This window comes from Anarhichas minor, unplaced genomic scaffold (genome assembly GCF_050575085.1).
Source record: "Anarhichas minor isolate MPS153535 unplaced genomic scaffold, ASM5057508v1 ptg000024l, whole genome shotgun sequence".
NCBI lineage: Eukaryota > Metazoa > Chordata > Actinopteri > Perciformes > Anarhichadidae > Anarhichas > Anarhichas minor.
The window spans coordinates 6,794,423-6,822,160 of NW_027466470.1; the positions used below are offsets into that span (position 1 = coordinate 6,794,423).

The window sequence follows — 27,738 nt, forward strand, 5'->3', positions numbered from 1 at the left end:
TGACCTGACACAGCAGGAGAAGCACAGGTGTCATTAATGATGGCTGAGTTCCATTTAGCTGCTTTGATTTCAGGTTCCTGGTATTGTGCATGCTGGCTCACTGTCACTCTCAGTGGAACTGAGCCACCGTTATTAGTAACACCCAGTGGTGGGATGTAACTAGACACATTTACTAAAGTATACTGTACTTAAATACAATACTTGAATATTTCAATTTGATGCTATATTTTTACTATTATTTCGCAAATCTTGTATTTTTTACTTCACTATTCATCTGACAGCTGTAGTAACTTTGCAGAATCTGACTATTAATACTAAATATAAATCAACTAAAAACTTAAGTTATCCAGCAGTATATAAAGTAATTATAATTAAAACAGCTGCAACATTAAAGTGATGAACACATTCTGCATAAGGAGAGCGTTCACTTCTGGTTCTTTAAGAATATGCTACAACTTCAAATGCAAGACTTTTAACAGTATTTTTTAAAAGATTGGAATACATTTTGGTAGCACAACAAAAGGGTCTGGAGCCACAACAAAACCAACTTGTGCATTGACGCTTCTGTCCTGGTCTTCAGCGCCAACTTGAAACACCTGAGGAGATTCTGAGTTGGTCAGACTCAGGTGTTTCAAGTTGGCACTAACGACCAGGACAGAGGCATCAAGTAAGACATTGTGAGAGGGGCCAACAATAGCAGCGTTTTAACAATATAGTCTATTCATACATTGATTTTTTTCATAGGATAGATTCACAATTTATGAATTCTGATATCTGAATTTTGCCGTTTCCATACAGTTTTTCTATTGTTGAACTTCAAAACACGGCTACTATGATGAGATGTCTGTGTTTCTCATAGGTAGGTCAGTAACAGGAGGAACGATTACAGCAATTAAAAAAACAGGATACAATTAAATAAAGCTTGAAATATTGTGCCGCTAACCTTGAACTATTTTCAGACATTTTATACACAATTGATTGAGTCATCGTGAAAATATTTGAAGGGTCCCTTTTAAATGTGTCATATAATACTGTGGTGGTGGTGGTGTTGTAGAAATGAAGACAGGCAGCCATGATCTGAGCCCTTTGAGTCCAGATTTATTGATACGGCTGTGCAGTCACAGAGCATGGTGGCACACACGGCCGCCTGGCCGGCATTGGGACAGTGACACACACATGCATGCACACACACGCACACACACGCGTACACACACACTCTCTTAGTCCGTCTGTCTTTTCATGGATGTAGTGAAGGTTAAACCTAAGGTGGTTTTCATTTGTTTATGATTTGACTTTTATACTATGTCTACTTCTGATATATATATATATCTATATATATCTATATATAGATATATATATATAAACAAATGGGAATTTGATCTTTAAAGTGGGAAAAAAATGCTGAAATGTATTAATTTTTTGATAACGGTGATGATTTGAGAACTGTTTACCAGTTTTAAACAGTGCACTGTATCACTTTTTGTTTAATTCTCTCTCTCTCTTACACACACACACACTCGTCTCATCACACTCTCATCGATAGAGCAGGTCACAGTGAGGAGATCAGAAATGCACATTAATTAAGTATTTTTCGGCAGTTTCTCACACACACACGCTTTACATCCATCTAACCTCGGTCACTAGAACAGTTTGAGATCCGAGTGATTCACACTAAACAAGGAGACAAAGCATTAAACAAACAACAATTAATCTGTTCTGTAGTAACAATTACAAAACACCATGTTTAGAAGTCTGAGCATGTCATAAATACAGCTATGTTTTTTGATTATGGTTGGTATAAATTATTTTTAAATATCCATACAGTATAGGCTAACACAGTAGCAAGTGAAAGATAGAGCAAACTATAAGACTGTACATGTGTTGGTCCCTTGGTATAATATATTCTGCTTTACCAAGTGTCAGGCAGGCGATTTTGGGCACACAATGAGTTTTGTATTGGTTCTATTAATAAATCGAATCTCTACATAGTTGTTACACTTTGAATTTACAGTTTTGAGCCACTTGAATTGTTTTTTCTGACTTCAGAGCTGGTGGACTAAAACATATGGAACAGACACACACAGGGACGAATGAACCAGAGAGGAGAGACAAAATGACAAAATAAAAATGCCATTACATGTTGAAGACTTTTGGACAATCCAGTGAACAGTACACTACAACAGAAAAAGCTACACAGCGATAAAACTGATTTTCCTAAATGAAAACGAGCAAAAAGATCTACCACTTAATGACTATACTTCTGCGACATCAAACTCCTGACTTTTCAACAGTGTCTAAAATTAAAGTCTTTACAGAAGACTCTTTAGTGTGAATAACTGTAGGAAGATATGAATGTTTTCTTTGACTGTACCTGGATCAGCACAAATTCAAATGACATCACATAATTCGTTTTCCTACAGGTGAAAGGTGTGAAATGGAAAGTACATATATATAGGCACACATTCAGCCAGCTGTCTTGCTAACCACTGACTGTATTTTAAGTAGAAAGATGCATGTGGTTACATTACGTGATAAACTGCTTTATATATTACCTTCCTGTCATAATATAAAAATGAGTCGTGTGTATTAAAACAAAGAGGCTATAAAATCATTCCTACAGTTTTATATAAATGTTTAGATGCTGGATTATTCACCCTCTTTGAACCCCATATATACTTTGTTTTAGTATATGTACCAGTACACATATGTACAGTATATTTTAAAATAATATGCCAAGAACCTGATATTGGCACAATAAATGTTGAGATTTTCATACCAAAAGAATGTAAAACATAAGGAAAAACAAAATAAAAGTCTTCAATTTTAGGGACAAAATATCCATTATTAAGTGAATACTGCCAAAATGCTTCTTTTCTTTCAATTACACATATTAAGTGTATAAAGCTGAACCAGCGTTGCAGAGGTTCAATATGTTACATATGCACAGTAAGCGATATTTGCATCTCCTATACATAACATTACAAGCCTTAAAAACCCGGCATACAGACAAGAAGCAGACACAGTTTGGACTCGTAGCCTCGGATGCATCACAGAAGCATGATGGATTCAACTGGCTAATAAGTGTACGAGCTCAATGTAAACACGATTAAAACATTACACCAACAACCTCATAGGCGAAGCTGCTGTAACATACCTGTACTGCAAAATAAAATATGTGAGCTTTTTCTCTAATTCAGCGACAATCTTGACATTTTTGCTACAGCTTAAATAGATATAAGAAGGCATCAAGAAGAAGTCTTTTGACGAAGAAACGACATACAGTGTGAGGATATTAGACACGTCTAGTGCATGATTCATATAGGACACAACAAATGCAAAACAAATAAGATTGTTACAAAAATAAAAGTAAAAGAAAAACATTTTACATGTTACAAAAACTTGAATGTGTGATATGTTTGAGATGCAAAAGTTGCATTCTAATTTTTGGATATTTCTCACTACACTATCTTACATTATACCCAAAAAGAAAAAAAAACCTGTTGATGGATTGTGGAATTGTAGGATTTCTACTCCTCCTCATTTCCATACATATACAAACTTTCAATATGTACAGTAAAGAGGACAGAAACACACAAAAACAACACAAACCTGGCTGCAAGGAACACAAATGCATTTGAGGAAAGCACTAAGAAAGTAAACATGTGGAGGGAAAGAATATGAGCCACGACTGGTTTCTTGTAGTAGCCTCAGCAAACCTAAGAGACTCCCAACCGGAGCTCCTGCAGCACAGGGACAACTCAAATGTTCTACACAGAGATACGTTTAAGGAGTACTTTCTAGTAAAATATTAGTGCTGTAAACCTGTCAATTCAACCCCAATGAACTGTACACTTACTTGTATCCAGTACATACTGTGCAGCGGCTATAGACGTCCCTCTTGATGTACATCTACTCTGCATTTCCCACAATGTATTCTTCAGTTAGTACCAATATAAATCACTGTGATGCAAAACCCTTGTCTGCAAACAAACTTGTCTTGTGTGTCGACAGAGAAGCGTAATACAGCAGTAAAAGGTGGGTTTTGAATAGAATGGCTACATGTCTGTGGTCTGAGTTAAGCACACAAGTAGAGCGAAGTAAACGATTGGCAAACTAAAATTAGAAAAGCAACATTTTCAGTGTCTTTCAAAGGCTCCTCTTCGTCCCCCCCTCCCATCACAAGGTCATTAAATATTCTTCTGTATTGTATTCATCAGGAAGCAGGAAGGTAGGAATAATGCACGTGGGTTGAGCTGCAAGCTCTGCATACAATAGCCTGGGAGCATAAACATCGTAAAAGTAAAAACAGTTAATCATAGAGACAAAAAAAAGGAAGTGAAGGTGTCAGTTTCTTGGTGTCCTGTAGAGGGCGACACAGTCCAACTAATGGCTTTTCCTCTGGCGTGAGCGGGAGTCCTCGCATACAAGTAAAAGCAGGTTCAGGTCAGTGACAGTGAGGCCGTGATTCTCCACAGCTGGCTTATTCCATCGCCACCTCTGCTTTGGGAAAACAAACAAGGACTATCAATAATTAGTCCTCTTTTAGACTACTTTTGTTTTAGCTTGGTGTACCTGATAAACTGGCAACTCGGTGTAGACACTTCAATTTATTTCTTTTGTCAATAGTCGTGGACTGCAGGAATAAAACTCACCATCGTCTCCTTTGTTCTTGATTTCTTCAACCTCTGGAGATACAGTCCCTTCAGATAACGCTCCTGAAAAGTCAGAGTAGTCTTGTTATTTTGTCCCACTGATGCACATTTAGTGGTGACAGGACATGCACTCTATTCAAACAAGGAAATGAAAAAATATCCTCAAAGCATTCTCTCCCCTTTGTGAAGTTTGTAAAAACATGTTCTATCTCACAAACCCATGCTGTGCAGCCAAACATAGTTCAAACCCACAGGACCTTGTTTTCAATTCTAGTTGACTTATTCCTGCAATGATTCAAAACAATAAGCAATACTTCTCATTGACAAAACAATTACTGGGACCTTTCGGGGTCACCGTTTTAATATACTTGGTGTAGCATCTCAGAATTATTTATCTGCTTTAGAAGAAAGTGAATGGGTACCAAAAGTTGGGAGATGAACAAATCCAAACCGTGTCGCTGATAATGAAAATGAACGATAGAAACATGCACTGCAGCTTTGATGATCACTTATGTATGCATGTCAACGTACTGTATATAAATTGCCTTATGCCACCTGCTGCTGTGGGACTTCACAGTTAGCAGGACGTACCGTTCTGCAGTGGAGGATTCTTGTGCGTGGCGCTCCCCGGCTGCGCTCCCTGCTCTGTTTCCCCCATGTTACCATCTGGTGGTCTGACCTCCGCCGACTCAAGCTCCTCCCCCTCCAGTTGGTCCTCCTTTGGTTCAGGCTGTTCTGGTTCTGTGTGGACCTCCTGGGGCTCCATCGCCTCTTCCTGTTGGGCTTGCTCCTCCGCTTCCCTTTTAGCTCTCTCCTCCGCCTCTGAGGTCACATGGAGGGTGGAGGCAGGTTAGCGTATTTGAGTGTCTGTGTGCATTAATTCATCGCAGCTTTATTCTTACTTAAAGCCAGTAAACGTTGAGGGAGCTCAGTTGACCGTTTCGGACCGTTTGATAAAACCTCTCTATGAATATTAACTTAAACCTGTATCAAATAAGATTTTGGCCACTTGGGGGCAGCAGAAACAAGCTGAAAACACATTTATCACCTTTATGTTGACATGGTAAACTAGCAAACAGCTGTCTATTTACACATCCAGCAGTTACGGAGCAACATACGCATTCATTCAGAGTTGTGTTTCTGGTTACTGTTTTTGTTTCTACCAAATCCAGAGGCAAATATCTGGCACTTTATTTGCTAAATGCTCCATTACCAGACCAGATGCTCCATTACCAGCTAACTGTGTATGTCTGCTGTTTGGTGCTGAGCCTGTAGTGGACTGTGGATTACTAGAGCTTTATAAAATGGTGCTGATTTGAGCAGTAAGAGTGAACCAAACCGTAAAGATGCTGACTGGAAAACCAAAATAATAAAATGAAATAATGTGTGTAGAGCTGCAAACTGATCATCACTACAAGCAATATGAATGTCCCCCAAATCACCTCCATGTACCTGTATATTTGGTTGTATGGGTAAACTGTACCTTTAGCAGCCTGAGCTTTCCACCTCTCTCTATTCTGGTACACTTCTTCGTTCCACAACGCCTTAAAGTTCTTCAGGTCCACCGTCAGCAGAGAGCTTTGTCCCGACGAGCTGCTGTCGGAGCTCTTCACACTGTGCCTCTTGGACTCCTCTGAGCTAAGACTGTTCAGACTGGACAGAATAATGCGTAGGATGAAGAGCGTTTAAAGTGAATCAAGACTAAGAGCCTACAGCCATGATAGCAGCTCTGTGTTGGCTGTACTGACACAGTGGTGCTTATTGAGCTAAATGCTAATGTCAGCATGCTAACATGCTCACAAAGACAAATGCTGACGTTTAGCATGTATAATGTTTATTCACCATCTTAGTTTAGCGTGCTCTATTTGCTAAACACAAAGTACTGACGCTGATGTGAAAGTCCTTAGTTTTGCAGAAATTTAGTCATGAACCAACAAATTCAGATTTTGACCTGATGGCACTAGAGGAAAAGTTAAAAGAGCACGTCTCACCTATTTTACACATAAAGTTCAGTTTGAACTACTTGAATGCTACTCAGTCTGTGTGGAAACAGTGTAATAATGTTTTTGTTGTTCCGGAGGGAGCTTTACAAAGTTTCTAAGCTTTCACACTGAATTTAAAGAAATGGGCATTTAAGAGGCAGGGGTCTGATGGAAGATGTTGTCAAGTTGCATTATGGGAAATGTGGAGTCAAGGGTTAATTAAGCTTGACCCATACTTGGGACTAAAAGTCAGCATATCTCACCCTCTGCTGCTTCAATTCTAAACCATTCTTTTTCAAAAAGGTCTCTTGTGGATGCCACAAATTGATGGAAGTCCAAAACTAAATAACTGGAGTTCCCCTTTTAGAGATTACAATTCCAGTATATCAGCTAGGGCACATCGATGAGACATTTTAGTGTGGACCAAAGTGGTGGACCAACAAAACCGACAGACTGACATTGCCATCCCTAGAAAGCGCTTGACAAACCAGAGCTTTCAGAGCCAGAGGCACATTGAGAGAAGAAGAGAGAAAGACGGGTAGATTATCAGAGGAAGACAGAGAGAGCAGACTCGTTACAGATGATTGAAAGCTGCTCTAAATGCTGGGAAGAAACAGTCCAAGAAAACCCATCAGCACCCAGGTGTGTACGAAGACAAGGAGACTGCACAAGTGGCAACACTATCTGAGATTTCCACTCGGTTAACTTCGACTGGAGGCCCACTGAGTGATTCTAATGACTGCTGTTGAGGAGAGCGGGGAGGCTGATATTGATGCGCAGGTGCAACAGAAGATGCAGAACCAGACTCCCAAAGTAGGGCTGTTTTTTCCCCAATAAGCTCACTTTAATAAACAAATAAAAGACTATTTTTTTAAAATGATCTTTGTCTGGGTAGTTTAATTATTAGTAACCCAAGAACAAGTGGAATGAACTTTCTTATCTGGATGGTTTCAAAGCCTTGCATATATGTGATTTAGTATGTGGCTGGAGGAAAAGTACTCAGCCAATTAAGTAAGCCAGTGGAGACCCAACCACTGTGTTTTATATCTCAAGAGGCCATTGTGTATGCCGATCCAGCACTGAGGCCCACTCTCGATCAGGGACAACGAGTTTAGCATCTCTAAAATATCAATTTCAAGGTGTGTGGCTCTGCCCGATGAAAGGTGGAGACATTTCCACGCACAGAAATGGATTACTCATGGGAGACTCATCTGCTGTTCTCCTCCATTAGATATGCTGTTATTGCAGGGGAGCTGTTGGGGTTTAATCACGTCATAGAGCGAGCAGTTACTACAGGTATGAGAGGTGAAGGGTAGAAAACGGTAGATTTTCCATTCTTGTTTAGGCAGGCAGGTTGATTCAAATGTACTCGGATTTACATACATTCACCCACGTCCATCTGCTCAGTCCTGCTAGTGAGCAGCATAGAAGAATCCCAAGTTTTCATTTCCAAATTATTTCTCAGAGGAAGTGCTGCAGCTCACCTTGAGCGTCTGAAGCCGGCAAAACCTGCATGGGAGGCCTCGTCGATGAGCGGTTTGACGATGCGTTCCATCATGTCCGTCAGCACAGTGAAGGTGGGCACCACAATGAAGTCAATGAACCCTGGTGACAAAGATACCAGCAAATTCAGAACATAGTGTCATCTGTTTATACATATTCACATTCTTTAGTGTTTTGAATTATTGAATGCATACGTGGACAAAAAGAAGCCCAGAACAATCACGGTAATGCTGCAATTTATGAAATTAAAATTGGAATGTATTTCCAGAATGTTGTAAAATCAATTATCAAATCTTAGATACAAATTAAATGAAGTCCGTAGGTGTTAATGGTGCCTTTAGACTGTCCAGCTGCCAAAATGCAGATTGGAGAAGCTCTGAGCTGATAAAACGTTCATCTTCATCGACTTCAATTACTACTGTGCGGTCACAGCTATTAAAGGATAGGTTCAAATTGTCCAAGTCTATCTTAAAACAATATTCACATGCCTATATTCACATTAAACCGTTTTTTTTTCGCTGTAATTTTTCCTCCTATGGCTACAAAGCCATGTCTCCCTAATCCTATTCTGATGTAAGAGATGAGGGACAGAATGCATAGTCCTGGCTTTGTGCAAAAATGCAGCCTAAACGGGAGCATGTCAGTATTAAAGAAGGATAAAACCTTCAGGATTTGCTTTAACATTTCCAAGCGACCTGTGAGTCATTTGCAGACTTGTTCCCTGGATTCCGCCTTTCAGCCAACATACAGGCAGACTTATCTTCTTGTGGAAGATAATGGGGCTTTACACAAGCAACATATTCTCTCTCCCAACTTGTCCAATTCCACCACTTGGTCAGTGGTCCTACGCTTCTAACTATGAAGCCCTAAGTACCACTCTAGGGTCAGTTTTGGACGTGTCACTTTCTGTTCGTTACATGCATGCTTCTGAAAATAACGTTTCGTTTTCCGGTCATGACATGCACACAGTCTCTTTTCGAAATAAACCTTGAACGTAGGTTTATTTAGTTTTTAGGTTTACTTATGCAACAAAACTACTTGTTTAGGTTTAGGCAACATAAGTTATTGGTTAGGCATAGGATAAGATTGTGGTGTGTTTGTTACTTAAATTAAGTGTGTTTGTTACATAACTGAACCGGAACTTTAGACCGTAAATTACGTAGCAGTGAGTGAGTAAGTAAGGCAACGTTGACTTGGTTTCACACAAGACACGAACAGCAGTCTCCAGGGTGAAAGTCCTGTGCTTGTTTGTTTCCTAATAAGACTCAATCAATAAAAAAAATAAGGTGGTAAAGGACAGAGCTTTGGTCTTTGAAGAAAAGAGACATTATTAATCATAAGTAAGTTATCTGTCAAGGAAACTGTTCTCTATTATACTACCATTATTTATTAATGGAAGCACAACATTTAATCTTCATGGTAAATGAATCCTTTACGAAGAAAACATTTTTTTTTTCTGAAATAAACTCATGCTTGAGCAGGACTTGTGTAGCCATACAGACACACTATTATGCTGGTGGTGCATTTGAACTCACCAATTTGGGACTGGGCCACCATTGTGGACTTTCGGTCGCAGAGCGGAGAGAATGGCAGGCCAAGCTCTGATTCTTTGTCCCCCTGGAAATACAGCAGCTTCCTCAGTAAATTGTTCTCATTCTTTTGTTTCTATAAAAATGTAGCCCATCACCCTCCAGACACAGGCACTCGTAAACACACTCGTACACACCGCCACCGTACACCATATGCTCACACTTCTATCAACAGGCTTTGGATTTGTCTGGCCCCTACCACAACAAGTGCTTTGTGACACAAATGTGTTTCATTTTCTCCTCTGATTTGTCACAAAAAGACGAGATGTAGAGTCAAGAGGCAATGTTCTTCAGAGGGGCTATTTATTGGCTATTCATATCTCGAGAGATAAAGGCCTTGTGAAAGCAAACACAATAACAATAGCTCGGATAGTGAGAACAATGCGGATAAATAACGGAGGGGATGAAAGCAGTGTGGCACTAGTTAGACGACTGTCCTTCTTGTTGACATTAACAAATCCACTATCAATATTATTCAGAGCCAATTGCATTGTTTTATCAAAGAGGTAATGTTCTACATTTTAATCTGCCATGGCGCTTTGTCAGGGGCATCAATTATAAAAATGACGAGGAGCAGAATGTCTGCAATGCCATCAAACTTATGAATATGACTGCGTATCTCACTAACGTAAAGCACCGTATTAAAACAATCATTCACTTATATCATCATTGTTTTATTCTTGGTGTGCAGAAACCTAACACGCATCGGACTAAATTTAAAAAATAAATAGTAAATAAATAAAAATAAATAATGCTTCCTCCCAAACACCAGAGCATACTCACATAGCAGGAAGGGAACAGGTGTGATTTGAAGGTCAAGAATGAACTTTTCATCTCAACTTTTGAGCAAAAATGGTCAAAAAGTCGAAAGATTATGTATCTGAATCTCACGTATCCAAAACACTGAAGCATACACTGGATCAGCTACCCATGCACCACTCCGAGACCTAGCCATGTGCACCCACTCACCTGTCTGAAGAACTCCTCCAGTAGGGAGGTGGTCCAGCGGTGGTGGACGTCCCAACGTTTGGCCGGGTGGCTGATGTCTGCTGTGTGCAGCAGCAGGGACAGGGCTTTGGGCTTGTCAACGCTGCAAAAACGACCGAGATAAATAATTGTAAGAACTGAAATCATTACAGGTACAGCCAAACGGTTTTAATAAGCCATAATATTTTACCATTCACCATTATAAGATCAACATTGACAAGGGATTTTAGGTTAAATACACCTGTATCTGGTAGGCCAAACCCTTGCTTAGCCATTGTCCTGGCAAAGACTACATAATGAGGACAAACATATTCTAGACAAATCTGCAACAAGGTTATTGAAAAATGCCAAACATGGAAGAACATTTTCAAAGGCGAGAGTCCCTGAAAACAGTAGGGTCAATCATTAAAAAATAAAAATGGAAAAGAAATGTGGCACAGCTGCAAATGTGTCTACAGTAATCTGTCCACAAATATGGACTGTCTGAGCAAGAACTGCACAATAAAAAGTGAAAAAACAGATAATCCAGTATATCATGCTCAACATGAAAAAAGATGTAAGAACCCTCAAACATATGCGATTGCAATGGCTGACTGCAGAAGGGTTCAGGTGTCTATAGGTCTAGGAGCATTTACACTTTGAGGATAAAGCTGGTGACATTGTCAACAAATCCCATGAATAGTCCAAAACCCACAATGTGTTAGTCCGTCTCCTGATACTGTTTGACTTCTAGGAGTGGGAATCACCAGAGGCCCCACAATACGCTATTATCACGACTCCCAAGTCACGATACAATATTATTGCGATTTTGCGATATGCTGAGTATTCTATGTTTGTGTTCATGGTATTAAAGAAACATGTCACCCAGAAGAAGACTGCGGCTCACTGATTAGTTTTAATAGCTTTTGGGTAACAATGAAGCTGTAGGACAATGCTTATTATTGTATCACTGGGATCAATTAATTGTTGGTCTCTTCACGGGATTTGTTGACAATGTCACAAACTGGCTCAACGAATGTGACGGGACAACACAATATATTAGATAACAGTTAACACAAAACAAACAGTGGGGTGTGCAGATCAGCAACATCAGTAATGGATGTAGTGCATGAATGTGTTGCGTGTGTGAGGTGTTGAAGGTGCAAAAAAAGAGAAGGCGCTGCAGGGTGGATGTCAGCTGTAGGAAGGGAGAGAGACAATGAGCATGTGGACCAGCTTTTATAGCCTGAAAGAGCCAGGTGAGCTTAATCAAGCTGATGACCCTCTCTTTGTCAACCAACTGCCTGCTGATTGGCCAGGACAGCCTCCAAGACAATAGAAGGGGTGTCCCAACAGTAAAACGTGGGATGGCATTGATCTAATATGAGGCACCCGCAAGAAAATGCTAAAATATTTCTCTATAAATCCTCATTAAACAGATGCTGAAATATGGATAGATGTCTATCAGCGTGTTCATAAAACACACCTGCACAGCTCCCTAAAAACAGTGAAGCACCTCCATCCAAAAAGAGTAAAAAAAAAACACATTAGGCAAATCGATTTTCTACACTGGAACTGGTGTGAAGAAGCATCATCTCACCTCATCAGACATCAGCCGTGTCTGAGATATCACTTGATAACCATATCAAAATATCATGTTTAATGGACTGATGCATGAATGAACAGACACAATACAAAATGGAAAATAGGCCCACAAATGAAAACACACACTCACACACACATCACAGCACGAGGTTAAATAGAGGTGAGAAAGACTGGCTCAAATTTCCCTTCATTCCATTTGTGGCAGATTGAGTCTTAAAGTGCACTCGAAGCAGCCCTGGAGCAGACTGGTTTGAATTACTTCACATTAGAGTCTATTCAGCGTTACAGCTTCCTGCAGACTGCAAGCTCATTTATCTGCATGCACGCGTGTGTGTACCTTATACTGTAGCATTATGATTACTTTCCAGTCAGCACTCTTTTAAATTTGATATATATTCACAAGCATAGAAAGCATAATATTGTTGAATCCTAAATATGTTCTCAGGAAGCTATTTATCTCCACATCATTGCTTTTTGAGCAGTTTTTTTTAATTGTGAGTGAAAAGAATACCCCGGAGGTCAACGAGCTCCATCAGCAGTGATGACTCATCACGTCATATGATAGTTTGCTTTATAGCTGTCTTTTATTTCTGTTTGCAAACGACAGTTCTTTGCCTGCATGTAGAGCAGTGCCGGTTATCGGTCACCGTAGAGGGGGCTGTGCTCAAAATGTGTGATTAGGAAGTTCCGGCTGCAGTCTGGTGACCTCGGTCGCAGCAAACAAAAATGCATTAATTTGAAACATATTTACTTCCTGTTGCGATACACCAGGGTTGGTCTTCAACATGGGTGAACTTCAACTTGCTGAATTCAAAAATAATTGGTAAGAGACAGAGACAGAGAGGAAGACGTCAGTAGGCTACCTTCTAGCTTGTTTACTTGTACTGGAAAAAGTGGAACAAAAATGTACATCAAAGGGAAACTTATACTACGGTGCAAAGGACATTTCAAATAAAAAATACATTGGCCAACACAAGTGGTAAGGACGTATGTATGGCTGCTTTTTTATGTTTATATGCACCTGCTTCCAATGTTGTCAGCCAATTGAATGGGTGTAATCAGCGGTTATCAGACTCATACATTTGGGTTGGACGGGGCCTGCTACACCTAATAGTATTTAATGCTGTTTGTTTGAATTCCCGACATTAAGTTTCTGACAACATAAAAATGGGTGTTATGTGCTTGTATAGCAAAATACAAGCAGCAGAACATTAGTGCTGGTAAAGACACTATTACATAGTTTGTGGGCGGCTAATGTTTTCTATCTGGTCATCTTATCAAGTAGCAGCCTCACCGTGTGCCAGCAAACCTGCCAGCAATATATCTGCCGCCGGCTGTTTTTCACTGTTGTGTGCAAATACATTTCACCATGGTGTGACTGCACCATAACTCTGCTGCAGACTTCCAGCACAAAAACACAAACTAGCCTGTGTTTGTGCCTGAGAGAGCAATAACTTGCTATATACTTGCACTGTATAATGCATGATGTTTGGTATCTTTTTGGCCACAAGATCCTCATTCCATTTCAATTTTTTATTTGGGGTAAACAACACCTGAACAACAGATATCGTCCCAGTCCACCTGATAACAACATGAATGCTTGTTGTGTTGTGAATGTTTGAGTGCATCCTCAGGGCAGAGCTAATTGGGTTGTAAACAGCTGGAGGTGAGTACAGCACACGGTGGTCGATGGGAAGGTCAATGAGGATGTAAATTGCTGGGACAAGGGCGGGGAGTGTAAACAGCATTGAAGGAAATGTCAACTGACCCCTCAGGTTGTTGTAGGAAGTTCTTCATGGTTTTAACTTGCTGGAAGTGGCAGGACATATCTGTGGCCAGCACCATCTCCACCACCAGAGCCCGAAGCTCTCTGGAGGAAAACAAAGGAGAGGAAAATATGAAAATGAGCCATGTACTGTCAAACTCACAGGTAATAAAGCTGACTTATTTCTGAAGTTGCTCAAATTAAATGACAACACAGTTTTTGAGAGCTACTTATAATATCTGCCCTGACAAGTCCCAGCTTATGCTGTGAGAAATTGGATTTCAGCTGTCTCCTTTAATGTATTATCACACATAACAGTTCCATTTAGAACAAAGTTGTTGGACCTTGAAGGTAATCCAGCTTTTCAGATTTTCGCTCCACTGAGCACATTTGTTAATCTTGAAAAATAAGAGATAAATTCATTTTTGGCTTTGAACATGTACATTGTGAAACTGTTCTGCTCGGCCTGCCTCATGTCTGGACTCTCTATCTGTCTTACTGACCTCCAGTCATCCTTGGAGAGGTTGTAGAGGATGTTCATCTCATCGTCTTCCTGCAGCATGCGGTAGGCTGCGCTCACATGGTGACTCTCCAACACTGAGCGGTCATTGTAAAGGATAGCTGTGTCTGACCTGTCAAAGACAAACCAAAGAGCAATCTTTCTATAGGTCTACATTGGAAAGAACAACTAAAAGAGAAACAATTGATCCCTGGATGTGGCTTTGTCTTTTTAATTAAATTGTGTGTCCCTGACTTAGGAGGCGATCCACTGTATGGAAGAGTCTTGAGGGACAAAATCAAACAAAGAACAACAAAAAAATGGATTATGTACTACCTCTACTGTACAAATAATATTTATAAAGCAATATTCACAATGTCAAAGAGATACAGGGTGTACACAATACAAAAATGATTAAACTGATAGGTTTCTCTCTCTGAAATGTATCATGTATAGAAACGTTCTGGTCTGGACAACATTATTTACATGAAGTTTTCGAAGTTTAATTTTGTGAATTAAAGGAATCTGGACAATTGTAGGAATTGACTTTCAGTGTAAAAGTAAGGATACATTATGAAGTAGTTTATCAACAAAACGAGTAACTTTAATTTTGTTACAATGTGTTCTCTCAAACTCAAGTTCTCAAAGGCAAAGAGTTTGGAGCTCATTTGGACTCCCGTCCTGCCTCAGCGTTATTACTGCACTGCAGGCGACCTCAGTGTGATTGTAAAGCTCCCTCGCTGCAAATGAAAACATTGATCGGCCGAGTCGGAGCCATGCATTCATGATTGTATGATCCATTACCTTGTCTGAATGTGGAAGTTGTTTGTGGTCCCCGTGTGCTCGTAGTCGTGCACCGCTGCCGCAAAGATCATGGCAAAGATCTCAAGCTCAGTCAACCAATGCTGCAGGCAAAAAAAAGAGGAGAAGAAGGGGGGGGGGGGGGGGTGAACATAATGAGGAGGAGGGGAATATTAAGAGAAGTATATGGAAGAGAGTAAGCAACGAGATGGAAAAGACAGCGACATTGACAGGAGAGAAGGTAAGTAATGAACAAAAGAGGAAAGAATGGACAGAGATTAGGGAAGATAAATGAGAAGAGGCGAATGCAGAGAATAGTACATAAGGACAGAAAGATGAAGAGGAATAAAGTGATATAAAAGATGCATCGAGAAGTATTTGGCATGAGGAATACATTACCGTCAGGGATAAAAGGAAACAAATTGGGAGGAGAAGAGAGAGGAAAGGTAAGAAAAGTAAAAGGGAAGCTTTAAATAAGACAAGCTCTGTTGAGAATCATATTTTAACACTCCTTCCTCTTTTCCCTTCCAGACAGTCTCAGTCTGGTTTGTCCCTGTTACCAAATATAAATTTAAACATTACATCACAGTACGTTTTTCATGTGTTTTGCTAATATTGCTCGTTGCTGTTTTTAGCCCTTTGAAGTATGCTTTGTAATATTGAGCTATAATAAAAATTTACTTGACATGACAAGGTGAGGATACCCATTAAGCTGTTTAGTTCAAATTAAAACCTTTAAAACCAGAAAAGAAGAGAATGTTGTGAAAGTAACAGCAACTCCTAATGCTCAACCGAGAGTAAAATAATGAGATTGATACCACACTCATGTCTGTGGTGAATATGTAGCTACAGCCGGGGGGAGAAATCTAACCTGGCTAGCTGCTTGTGATTCTAAAACAAACAAACGTGATATAATGTGTAAAGTTGTGAGCTTCAGAGGTGCTGGTAGACTGATATTGTCACCTTCAGTCAGAGCTGGCTAGCTGTCCCCCCCTATTCCCATTCTTGGTGCTAAACTAAGCTCAGCTTACCGCTGCTGGTAACTTAGTAGCTTTGTATTTACTGTACAGACTAGCGTTTTGTCCGCTTTTTTTAAATGTAGTTTTAGTCCTGACCTCAAAAGTCCATGCTTGTTGTCATATTTTTGGTCAATTTTTAGTTGACAAAAACTAATTCTTAAATTATAATAAATGTCAGGAACAAACTTACTGAAAGCAGATGAATATCATTCTATGTAATTTCGTTATTTCGTTATAGTTTGTATTTTGAAATTCCAATTTAGCCACCTCTATTTTTGGTAACTAATTTCATCTTCATCATTTGCGTTCATGAAATGAACACTACAGTCCTACTTGTGGTATTGATCTCCTCATTTAATTGCCATCAAGAAAGTGAATAAGTGTATTTTCCAAAATGTCAAACTATTCCTTTAACTGCCAGAAAAAGGAAAAAACAGGAATAGAGATAAAGACGTGAATGGTCAAACGGATGTGAATTATATGGACTGTTCCTGCATGTGTGTGCTTTTTATTTATAGGCGTTTATATTTTATCTGTGTGCACTCACGTACACGGAGTGGGGATTTAGCTCAGGACGGCTAGTCGATATGGGTGACGAATCAACAGTGCGGATGGGGGAGTCATTAAGAACAGGGGGGGTGGGGATAGGGAGGTGGGTGGGGGCAAGATGGCTGAACCATCCCTCAGTATTTTTCCTCATGGGGCCGGCTTTATGAATGACCTGTTGATTGTTGATTTAATGGAGTCTGGAGGGCCTGCAAAATGATAGATGCTGTTCTCCTGCTCTCCCAGGAGCCCGTGGTTCTAGCAGTAATGTGGTTTACTCTGCAAGGCAGTGCCCAAAGAAACACACCATGTCGACAGCTGTCGCAGCCACCTTATTACGGTGATTAAATAAAAACACTGGAAGTGGGGGCGGCCAGCTGGTTGGCTGGTTGGGGGACTTTGAACTCGGCTTTAGCGAGGCTAAGGATTTTTTTTTTTTTGGGAATGAATGCAGCATCAGAAATGCCCTAAAGTCACTCCAGTGGGAAGCAGTGAAATATAGGTCACAAGATGAAAAAAGAACAAAAGGAACATGAAATATGAAGCGACGTCTGGGCAACAAAACAAATAAACTTCAAATGTTGAGACAATGATCCTTAATGAGTGTCCCATTTTGAAGGATGATCTTAGATATGTGGGTTGATGTTCTCAAACCTGCCCTGAGCAAGACGTGGGATATCTTGTCTTGTTTAAGGAATGGATACTCCAATAAAAAAAAAAAGCTACAATAAGGCTGGCATACGGCAGCTGATGTTCTGAATCTCATGTGGATAATATGATTATATAGACTAAGCTTTCCTACTGGGAACCAAACAAACGCTTGTATGTTCAACTGGGTTATGTAGGTGTCTAACGTGTAATTGTGCAGTCAAATCCTACTCACCACCATGCCAGTCTTGAGTAGCAAGTAGTGTACAGTCTGCGTGACATCAGCAGCGTGCATCAGGTTGTGGTAGGGGTTTTTATGTTTGCTGTATCCCACTTCTAGGGCCTCCACGAATGACACCACCGCAGAGATCGGGATCTGACGGCAGACAAAACAACAACGACAAATGACTGCCAGCTTAAAAAAAGAAAAAAAAACACCGCAGACAGTAAGACACTTCTTAAAGCTATTGAGCGATTTAAATGATGACTGCATACAATTTCGCTACACGCACAGTCCCCGCAGCATCTGAAATTGATGTCATAAAATCATGGATCGTGAATCATTTAGGCTACTGCAGACTATGATTACATATTCATGTCAGCTTCATTGCCCATGTCATTTACTCTAAGATGCTGTCACTTAAAGTGAAGTGTCCTCAGCTGTAAGGCGCTGTGGAAAATCAGCTCCACCAGTGTCAGATGAGATAGAGTACTGTATGTCCATCCCCCTTTATAATTCAGTCATTGCTGAGACACAACACGATCTAACACTTATGAGACACAGAAGTGAGTGAGCTGACTTCCAGCAAATCAGGCATTGTGAAGGTTATTGTGATCTATACTGAATATTTCTAGCTTTTCCTTGTTTTAATGACAAAGCAATATATATATATATATATATATCCTTGAGGCTTTACCTTGAAATGGCTAATGAGGTCGTATCTTGTCAGCAACTCGTAGAATATGAATTTAAGTGCGTGATCCCCGCTGGCCTCATTCAGAGCGAACACATCAAACGACCACTTGTCAACATGCTGTGAGGGGAAGAAAAATGTAAAATAATGACAGGTTTCCCCTCAAGTAATGTATTCATCTTTACAGAAAAAAAAGGGTTAAGATGTGTGGTGCTGCAAATCTAATTCTTGTAAATAGCTCAGGGTATGTAGTCTTGATTTTGGCACAAGTGTACAAAGTTGTTATTTCATATCTGTGGGCTTCTGCTTGGATGTGTGTGCACGTGTTAATACCTTAAGCACAGATATGACAGAAGGGGGGTAGCTGAGTCCCACCATATTGGAGGTACGACGGTACATCCTGTTTGGACGAGATAAAAACATCAAATGAAGCGCACCGCTGAGTGTAAACACCAAAGGTTACCAAACCACGGCCTGGAAGGTTCCCCCACCAAGACAAACTATAAACCCTCGAATCAACACAATTTGGTTTGAAACTGTGCTGAAAAGGTTTAGTTGAGAAAAGGATTATTTTTTTCACATGGCAATGGCTTAAGGCTTTGTCGAATGTGAAGGATAGAATATAGATTCATTTAATCTCATATTGCAATACAAGAGGTGTAATTCTCAATGAGATTAGTGGAATATTAGAAGTTGGTGTACATTGCTCAGCATAAAAAAAAACAGTGGAATACAACAAAATATGCAATTACTTAAAGTTTTACAATAACTTCCATGAATGCAACTTGATATAAAGCTGGCCATTTTGTCAGAACAGGACATTCTTTCAAATTTAAAATGGTGGACACCTCATGCTTCATCACTGTTCCACCTTTTCATTTTCATCCTCCCTTTTCCAATCTTTCTTCATTGTAAATGTCTGAAAACAGACGGCCCTCTGTAACAACAGATTAAGAAAGATTACAGCTTACATGTTTGAGGCTTACTGATTTGAACAAATGTATGTTGCATGTTAGTATGTGATTTTGGAGAGGGAGCCGTTCGCAAGTCTCTGAATGATTGTGTTTATCCGGGCTTGCCAAGGCTGTGATGGGTGACTCAGGTGAGTGAGTGACTGTTCAGAGAGTACAAACACATTTCCAACTAATTTAAATGTTAAAAGACCAGACCAGTTTTCAGACCGACTGGTAGTGGTTTAGAGTTTTGAATCGGCTTCTCCAGCTTCTCGGCTGCCACTAGTTTTCATTCAGTAAAGTACAAATAGAGAGTTCAGAGAGAGTTGAGAAATATGCTCCACATTAATAATCAACTATATTCTAACCTAGACAATTCCCTGTACCCCAAAGGCCTCCCTCGTTCACTTCTGCCTATAGAATCTATTTACTGCATAATATAGATCAGTCAATAATTTACTCTAGAGTTGAGATTCTAAGTTGAGATTTCAGACACTTATGAATCAATAATGGCGATGTACAATTTTGGCATCTGCATTGAGTGATTGTTAGCAGAAAGAAGTGTACATGGTTGTATTGTGGACATTGCGTAGTGCATACATTTCACACAATCAGGACACTCAAATGAAATGGCAAAGAGTAAATATGGCACACTACATTAGGGCTGCAACTAATAATTGATTTCACAAGTGATTATTTATTACAATTATATTATTTTATCTATTAATGGATTAATCGTTTGGTCTATAAAACACCAGAAAACTGTGACAAATGTCGATCACGAGCACAGTGTCATTTCATTAAATGTCTTATCTTGTTCAACCAACAGTCCAAAACTAAAGAATATTCACTTCAGCAATGCTCTGCAAAATGTCAGTAATAAAAAGTGTTCGTGCAGAAGATTCACTGTGTGAGAACACCATGGTTGTCTTTTCATTATTCAAGGCCGAACTAAAGATGTTGATAGAACTGCTTTAAGTCGGTGTGGGCTACACTTGAACAATGATAGATTTGCGACTTCAGTCGGGGAAAGATAAAGGTAACAATCCATATTAATTATTCAACATTGATGACTACTCGTCGATATGTGAATGCGGCTGTGTGCTTGTGCATCACAAACACGTTACCTCTCAACAAATATGCCCGCCTGGACGGCGTGGACGATGCTGCGGAAGCGAGGTTTCTCTTCATTGCGACGCAGCATCAGGCCCATCTGGCGGGTGAAGGTTGAGGCCAGCCAATCCCTCACCTCTGAGGGAACCGACTCTGACTGGATGTCACTGAGTTCATCCTCTGTGTCCACCAAACGCCTGAAAGAAGGGAGAAAGGAGGTATGTAAGGTAAAAGACAGACACAAATAGAAAAGAAGCAAAGAAAAGGGGACACAGACAGATGCAGAGAGACGAAAGGCTTACTGAAATATCTAGCCTTTATTGCAGCAAACTCAAAATCCCAGCGCTGTCCATCAAATAATATCGCCTCTTATGTAACATTAAAACATCCCAGGCCTTTTGAAACACCATGATGGAGTATTCAAATCCAATTGTGTGACATCATTCTCCACAGCTACCCTGTTGTGTTGACATGTACAGGGGATCAAGAGCAAAGCCTGTTGGTCTCCACCCTCTGAACTAAATACGTGTTCTTATGGCATAGAGAAAGCATTCACATCACACTGATAATCATGGTGCTACATGGACTCTGCACTGGATAGTTCATCATCCTTCATCTTGGAGTGGTCCTGCCATCGCTGGCCCTAATCTGCTGGGATCTAGATGACGAGAGGCTTACATAATTCCATAAACCCGGTCATATCTCAGATTCTGGACCTGCACTACACTATTGACATACATTGACCTTGCATATTCCCTAATCTTAACCATATCTTTACAACAATCGATCCATGACTTCTCCATGACCATAAACCTCATATTTGGCAGTGGAAGAAGTATTTAGGTTGTTTAAATAGCAATATAAATGTAATAAATATTCCATTACATTTAGAAGTACCGCATTCAAAAGCTACTTCAGTAAAAGCGCAGAATTAAACAGTGATGCATTATTATTCTGCCATTATTCATTATCCATTATTCTGGAAGTTATGTTTTTGGTTCTGTTTGTTTGTTTGTCCGCAGGATTACGTAAAAACTACTGGCCTAATTTTCATGAAATCGGGTAGAAGTTTGCAGCATGGGTCAATAAAGAAACCTCATGAATTTTGAAGCAGATCCGAATATCGGCAATAGGGCATTTGGCCTTGGTGGAGGTCTGTGCACTGAGAGTGCCCTTGGATCATTATTATTGATGTATTAAAATGTCAGCAATTTTACTGAAATATTGTAGCTGGTCATATGCTTTTGGGTAGTGTAATCTATAACTAGAGAGGCACACTGAAAGTTATCGAAATTCTGAAATAATGCTACACCCTAACACCACGTTTCATGGAAACCAGGCCAGTAGTTTTTCCTGTTTAACTAAAAGTAAAAGAAACAAACTGAACCAAAAATGTAACCTCATTGGCAGCGGTAACAATGCATCCTCCATCTGAAAAGTTCATAGTAATTATAGATATTAGATAAACGTAGTGGAGTAAAAAGTACAACATTTCCCTCTGAAATGTAGTGGTAAGTAAGTAGAGTATCTCAGTAAATTATATTTAAAAGTACTTCAGAGTTAAGGTATGGTTTGCAATATGCCTGTTACACATTTAGTTATACATTTAGTGTAATATTCGTCATCACGGTGTGTGATTCTGTATTCTATATTTGTCAGTGCTGCACTATTGTTCTTCATAAATGAACCATGTCAATACTTGTTCCACTGTAGAAAGCTGTTGTTTACTTACCTCGTCTCCTCGATATAAACAGATTCTAGCACCGACGCTGCATATTCTAGGTTCTTCTTGAGATCAGTGAGGGAAGCCTCTCCTCTCTCCAGTTGCTTTACCAGACATCGTAATCTAAAACAGAGATTCAACAGTCATTTAACAAATGGGATTACTTCCCTGCCATCTCAACGTGATAAATTAATTGCAACTGATATTGGATTAATCTGGTCTGAGTTAGCGGTGTACTGGGCAACATTTTCTTCTGTGTAAATAAACATCTTGGTCTAAATACATTTTTTTTAAATAGAGAAAATTATAAATAATATGATTCACTATGGACCAGAAGGTGTGTTAGGGTAGGACATATTGACAATTTGTTTTCATACTTTCATACTTTCGTCTCAGTCTTGATTGGCATAAGTACAACACTTTGTCATAAGAGAACCTGTGTCAACCACAGTTGTAATGGCCGCATGTATCAGCTGGCTCCAGAGCTGTGGCATCATTCATGCTGGCTGCTATGACAACCCAACATGTCTGCACACTCTGCTTGGGCTCATTTGCATGTAACGGCGATTTAAAATCAAAATAGCTTCAATATTGCAGTTCTGCTATACGTGGCTTTTCAAAACATCGATTCCATTTTATTAGATTGCATAACTGGATCAGTGACACTTTTTCTGCCCTTGACTGATTCAAATGATATTATTGTAACCGCGAGCACAGTGATTCATGAAGACAGGAAAGTGCTGCAGAAAGTTAATACAGCTTTTATGTGTAAACAATTGCTGATTTTGTGCAAGACAGTGTCAACGTTTGCAAAAAAAATATTTTCACTGATGATCACCACATATACCAGTTAACTTTATAAAGTGTTGTACGTACAGTTAACTGATTACAGTCATGCGTGATACCTAGCAGTATAATGAGGAACTTTTCCTGCATGCAAAATGTATAATGTGGATTGGTTTACCTGGAAAAGAAAATTTGTAACATTAAAAAAGTGTAATTGAAAGATCAATCAGATCTTCTCAGTGTTATTAACACTAATGTCCTTTTGCCTGTAGATCAATGTGTGACATTTTATTCCAAATATTCTTGAGCCCTGGCAAAAAAAACCACTAAAAATAGACAGCGAAGAGCAAAGCAACTTAACATCAATTTCTGCACACTGCAACCTCTTGCAGTATACCACCTGCTGCTGTGCTGGAGGTCATGCGCTCCCTTTCACAGTGAATGCCCACAGAGGCTATGCTTGTTTTTGAATTATTAAGTAGAAGGGTGGAGAGAGTAGGAGGCTTCAGATGCTCTCAGTGATTACATTCCCTGGCAGCAATTTTCACCAACTACACGCTGCAAAATGTTTCTGTGAAGAAGGTTGGAAAAAAAGTCTCAATCTAAATATTCATGAATGTAGTATGGCTCCAGTTATTCTTTATTGGCCAAAATATTATATGTTATTATATGTATTATGGCCAAAGTTGGGGTTGGGGCCTGCTGTATTGTGTGTATAGCAGTGAAAACACCCTCTGAACATTATCAGATCATTTTCAACGCTCAGCAGACTTTATTTTGAATGTCAAATGAAGTAGAGGTAGCATGCAATCCATCTCTATATCTATCTGCAGAGCTTCAATGGAAACCACTGACATAGACTGTGCAATAATATCAGGTGGGAAATGTTTAAAATAATCTCGGTATTTCCTCAATTCTACCTCTGCAAAAGAATCACAGAGTCATTACTTATATATTCATGCAGAAATGACTGTTTCCCACAATTTCATGGCAATCTATCCCATAGTTGTCCAGATATTTTACTCTGAATCAAAAATATAAACCTGCAGAGGATCACAAACATCATATGAACACATTGTCTGAGAACAATGAATGTCTACACAAACGTCCATGGCAAACCATCTGATATTTGTTGAGATATTTCAGTCAGGACCAAAGTGACAGACTGACCAACCACCTAACAGACCGACTTTGCCATCCCAAGAGCCATGTTGCTAGTGTTGCCCAAAATAAAAAAGATGAATCTGTTCCTTTAAAGACGCCCTGTGGAGTTTTACTCGAAACAACCAAAAGTTATGTTCACTTGTTTGCAGAGGGAAAAAGGGATCACACAAATAGGTTTGCAGTCTGACAGACTAATGTTCACATTTAGTGTTATTCCCCCAAATATATTGTGTGTATCCTTGAGGTCTAACAAATGTCTCAAGAGTAATTCCTTCATCATAAAACATTTGTTAACATCAATGTTTACTAGCTTGCAGTCTTCTTCTCCCATGTGTTTGCTGGCACATTGCAGCATATCTTTACTGCGACCTGTTAAACCCTGGAATACTTACTACTATACTATACTTAATATCCCAAATACTATTTCTGACCCTTGTTAATGATCATTAACGGAAAACTTTAGTGCCTTGCATTGCAGTGTGCTGTGGTTGAAGTGCCATTACAAGCTGCCCAGCTGCAACAATAACCGATGCACAAAACAGGCAACTGAGTCCCCAGTTCGTCCATACCAGAGAGTTAGGAGCCACGATGTCGCGTGCATTGCCATTTAGTTGTGAACATAGCAGGGCAGTGTGTGTACAGTTTATTTTTCTTAGAATAAATATTACAACTCCTCAAGAACAAAGCCAAGTTCCTGTGTCTTGCCCCAAAGTTAGCCCCAAAGTTAGCAACAACTCTAATTCATGTTCTCTAATTCATTAAAGGTGGGCTGACCTTTAAGGTGGACCAGCTATTCTCCTGAAAAGCATATCACCTGAGTTTTGCTTAACTTGTGAAAAAATGAAATATTTCTTTTAACCATTTAACTGATCTTATTAACATCCCTATGTGACAGCATTTGTAGGACTGCACAGGATAAACAAAACAGGGACAGATTCACACACAAAAACAGCTCCATACAGCTACTAGAAATCTACTCGGCTATTTTAAGAATCATAAGGAAGTGAATGGATAAAGAGTGAGCTGCAACTCTGGAATCACAGTGCATGTCGTTTGGCTGGCACTAATAATGGTTATTAAGAACAGCTGTGTGCCAGCGAGCTTCCCTGCTAATACACTAGAATAACAAATACCCTCCCTCCTTCAACAAAGCTCCTTCTCAGATTATAATTTGCCATTATCGCCAATCATCATAAATATTAAACTTTGATCAGTTGGTCATTTTCTATGACTGAATCGCAATGGTGCTAGCACGCTGTGCTAACTTGGAAAGCCCATGTTGAATGACATCAGCACATGAGCTGTCTCTGGTGAGTGCTTCTGTAAAATGCTTTCTCTCAGGCTCATCGCCTTTGTTTTGTGAACTAAACTGAATGTACAATCAATTTTTGCTGTTCAATGAAAAGATAATTTACGAGATGTGGAGCATCCGGGAGGGCTTTCTAGTGAGAATTAATGCTATTTCAAAGTGTTGAGATAAAAGCAGAAACAATTTAGAGAGAGAAAGATTTGTTTCCTCACATCCCTAAGATAGCATTCTGATGTGAAAATCTGATACAAAAATTCCAAATGCACTTAATTGACTACAAACAAAGACTAGTGATGACGAGCCCCGTGCCAAAACGTACAATAAATCAATGTCTCTGACAACCAAAACAAAATTGGCTCATTTTACCTGCTGTCATTACCAAGGGAGACAACACGCTGGGTTAATAGCACGGGTCATGCCCAAAGTATCTCCCAGGCACAGAGCCAACTTGGGAAATTCAGTTTAAGCCATGCAGGGAAAAAGCCAAGAGGGTGGTGGAGCAACAGTGATTTCATTTGCTATGGCTTGACACATAATGACACATAATGACACACAGTGAACTCATTTTCTCAATTCCTTTCATTATCAACTTCTCACTCTCAATTTAAGTGCTCCATGGGAAGTTAAAGTTACTTTCTGTAAGATGGTAGTTTTGTAAGACTGATGACATTAAGACACACTGTACATAAACATAATAGTGTATATGATTCTTAAATGGTTGCAAATAATAACTATTTGCCTTTTGATTATTCTAACAATTAATCCTCAATAAAATCTCAAAAGTATCCAATTTCAAAGACATTCAATTCATAATGATATAAAACAGACCAAAGCAGCAAATATTAACATTAGTTAAGATGGAACCAGCGTCTTTGCTTGATAAATGACGAACAATTAACGAGATTGTTGAGGATTCTGTCAAATTACCAATCGCATAATTGTTTCTGATCTAGATTCATTAAATTTCAAGAAATGTATACAAAGAAATACTTAACAAGCAGATAAGGTAATGCAGCAGTGATCCTGTAGAGCAACATGCATGTAATATAAATAGATACTGGCACCGGTGTGTGTAAAACTATAAACAGAAGTTATAAAGTGTATATAGAGGGTATTGGCTTGAAATACATGTCGCTCAAAGTGCTATCCTGAAAATATTGCTAAAACATATACATGAGATGCTTCTGTATGTGACTTTTGTTCTCTCTAAAAGATTAAAATACAAAAAGATAGATCTTAGGTGGAGTATCATCCAAAGGTTAAAACAGAGGCTGTGGGTCTTCTCCTGAAATCTACAATCATCGAATAAAGAGTCTTAAGACAGTGAGGGTCTTAAGTTCTGTACAGATTCTAAAGCCCTCTTCGACAAATTTGTGATTTTTGGGTTATATTATGAAACTGTTGTTTCATAACTGCAACTCCTGTCTCTTTTCAGTCTGAACAACACTCTGTCATCTGCAAACTGATGTAGTTTGACAGAGAGCTGCAGGAGGAAACAGCCCACAGCCCTATGAGCACAGCTCATCGCTGCAGTTCAGGGTCTTTGATGTGTGCTTCTCAGACTTATTATGTGCTTTCTACAGTTTGAAAGCTCAATGTTTTACGACCAGCTGGGCATGGTCACAGGACAGGGACAGCTGGTAAAGCTTGACCAGCAAGAGCGCTGATATCATGGTGTTGAAATCCACCTAAAAATCCTTGATTTCTACTTGAGCTGTCATGATGTGAGATATTAACGTGAAGTGCCACATTCAATGTGTCATCACAGACCTTTGGGCTTTATATGTGAACTATAACAGGGAGTCTGTGGTGGATGGAAAGTGGATTAGGATAATTTTCTCAAAGGTGTTTGAACTGCAGAAGTAGTAACAGTAACAGGGCATTTTAGGTGGGAAAAGTGCATGTATGAGTGTAAAAGCAATAATCTTATTTTAGCAGAGTGTACACAAAATATGCAGCAGAAAACTGCTGTACATAATACTGTTGAATATTGCTTTTTATTCCAGTTCAAGACCTTTTCAACTTTCAATTTCATTTTGTTGTTATTGCTATTATCCATCCATTATATTTAATGTTTATGTTATGCACCACCCGCCATGACAAATTCCTTGTATGTGCAACACACATTGGCAATAAACGGTTCTGATTCTGATTCTGATTCTGTTCGGGGTCGTGTCGGGAGTACAGAGTATAGAGTATAT

At 39.4% G+C, this 27,738-nt stretch overlaps 1 protein-coding gene across 1 annotated transcript in view; it reads right to left on the reverse strand.

Moving 5' to 3' along the window:
* Positions 1-4,480: 4,480 nt before the first annotated feature.
* Positions 4,481-27,738, reverse strand: part of LOC142956396 (dual specificity calcium/calmodulin-dependent 3',5'-cyclic nucleotide phosphodiesterase 1A-like) — a 75,350-nt gene continuing 52,092 nt past the window's right edge. The window contains exons 4-18 of the mRNA XM_076097958.1: positions 22,288-22,401; positions 20,570-20,752; positions 18,823-18,889; positions 18,493-18,609; positions 17,811-17,951; positions 15,366-15,466; positions 14,566-14,694; positions 14,066-14,167; positions 10,696-10,816; positions 9,673-9,754; positions 8,119-8,239; positions 6,136-6,305; positions 5,244-5,474; positions 4,653-4,715; positions 4,481-4,500 (exon numbers count right to left, since the gene is read on the reverse strand). Coding sequence (XP_075954073.1) covers positions 4,481-4,500; positions 4,653-4,715; positions 5,244-5,474; positions 6,136-6,305; positions 8,119-8,239; positions 9,673-9,754; positions 10,696-10,816; positions 14,066-14,167; positions 14,566-14,694; positions 15,366-15,466; positions 17,811-17,951; positions 18,493-18,609; positions 18,823-18,889; positions 20,570-20,752; positions 22,288-22,401 — 1,762 coding nt within the window. The remainder of the gene's footprint in view (positions 4,501-4,652; positions 4,716-5,243; positions 5,475-6,135; positions 6,306-8,118; positions 8,240-9,672; positions 9,755-10,695; positions 10,817-14,065; positions 14,168-14,565; positions 14,695-15,365; positions 15,467-17,810; positions 17,952-18,492; positions 18,610-18,822; positions 18,890-20,569; positions 20,753-22,287; positions 22,402-27,738) is intronic.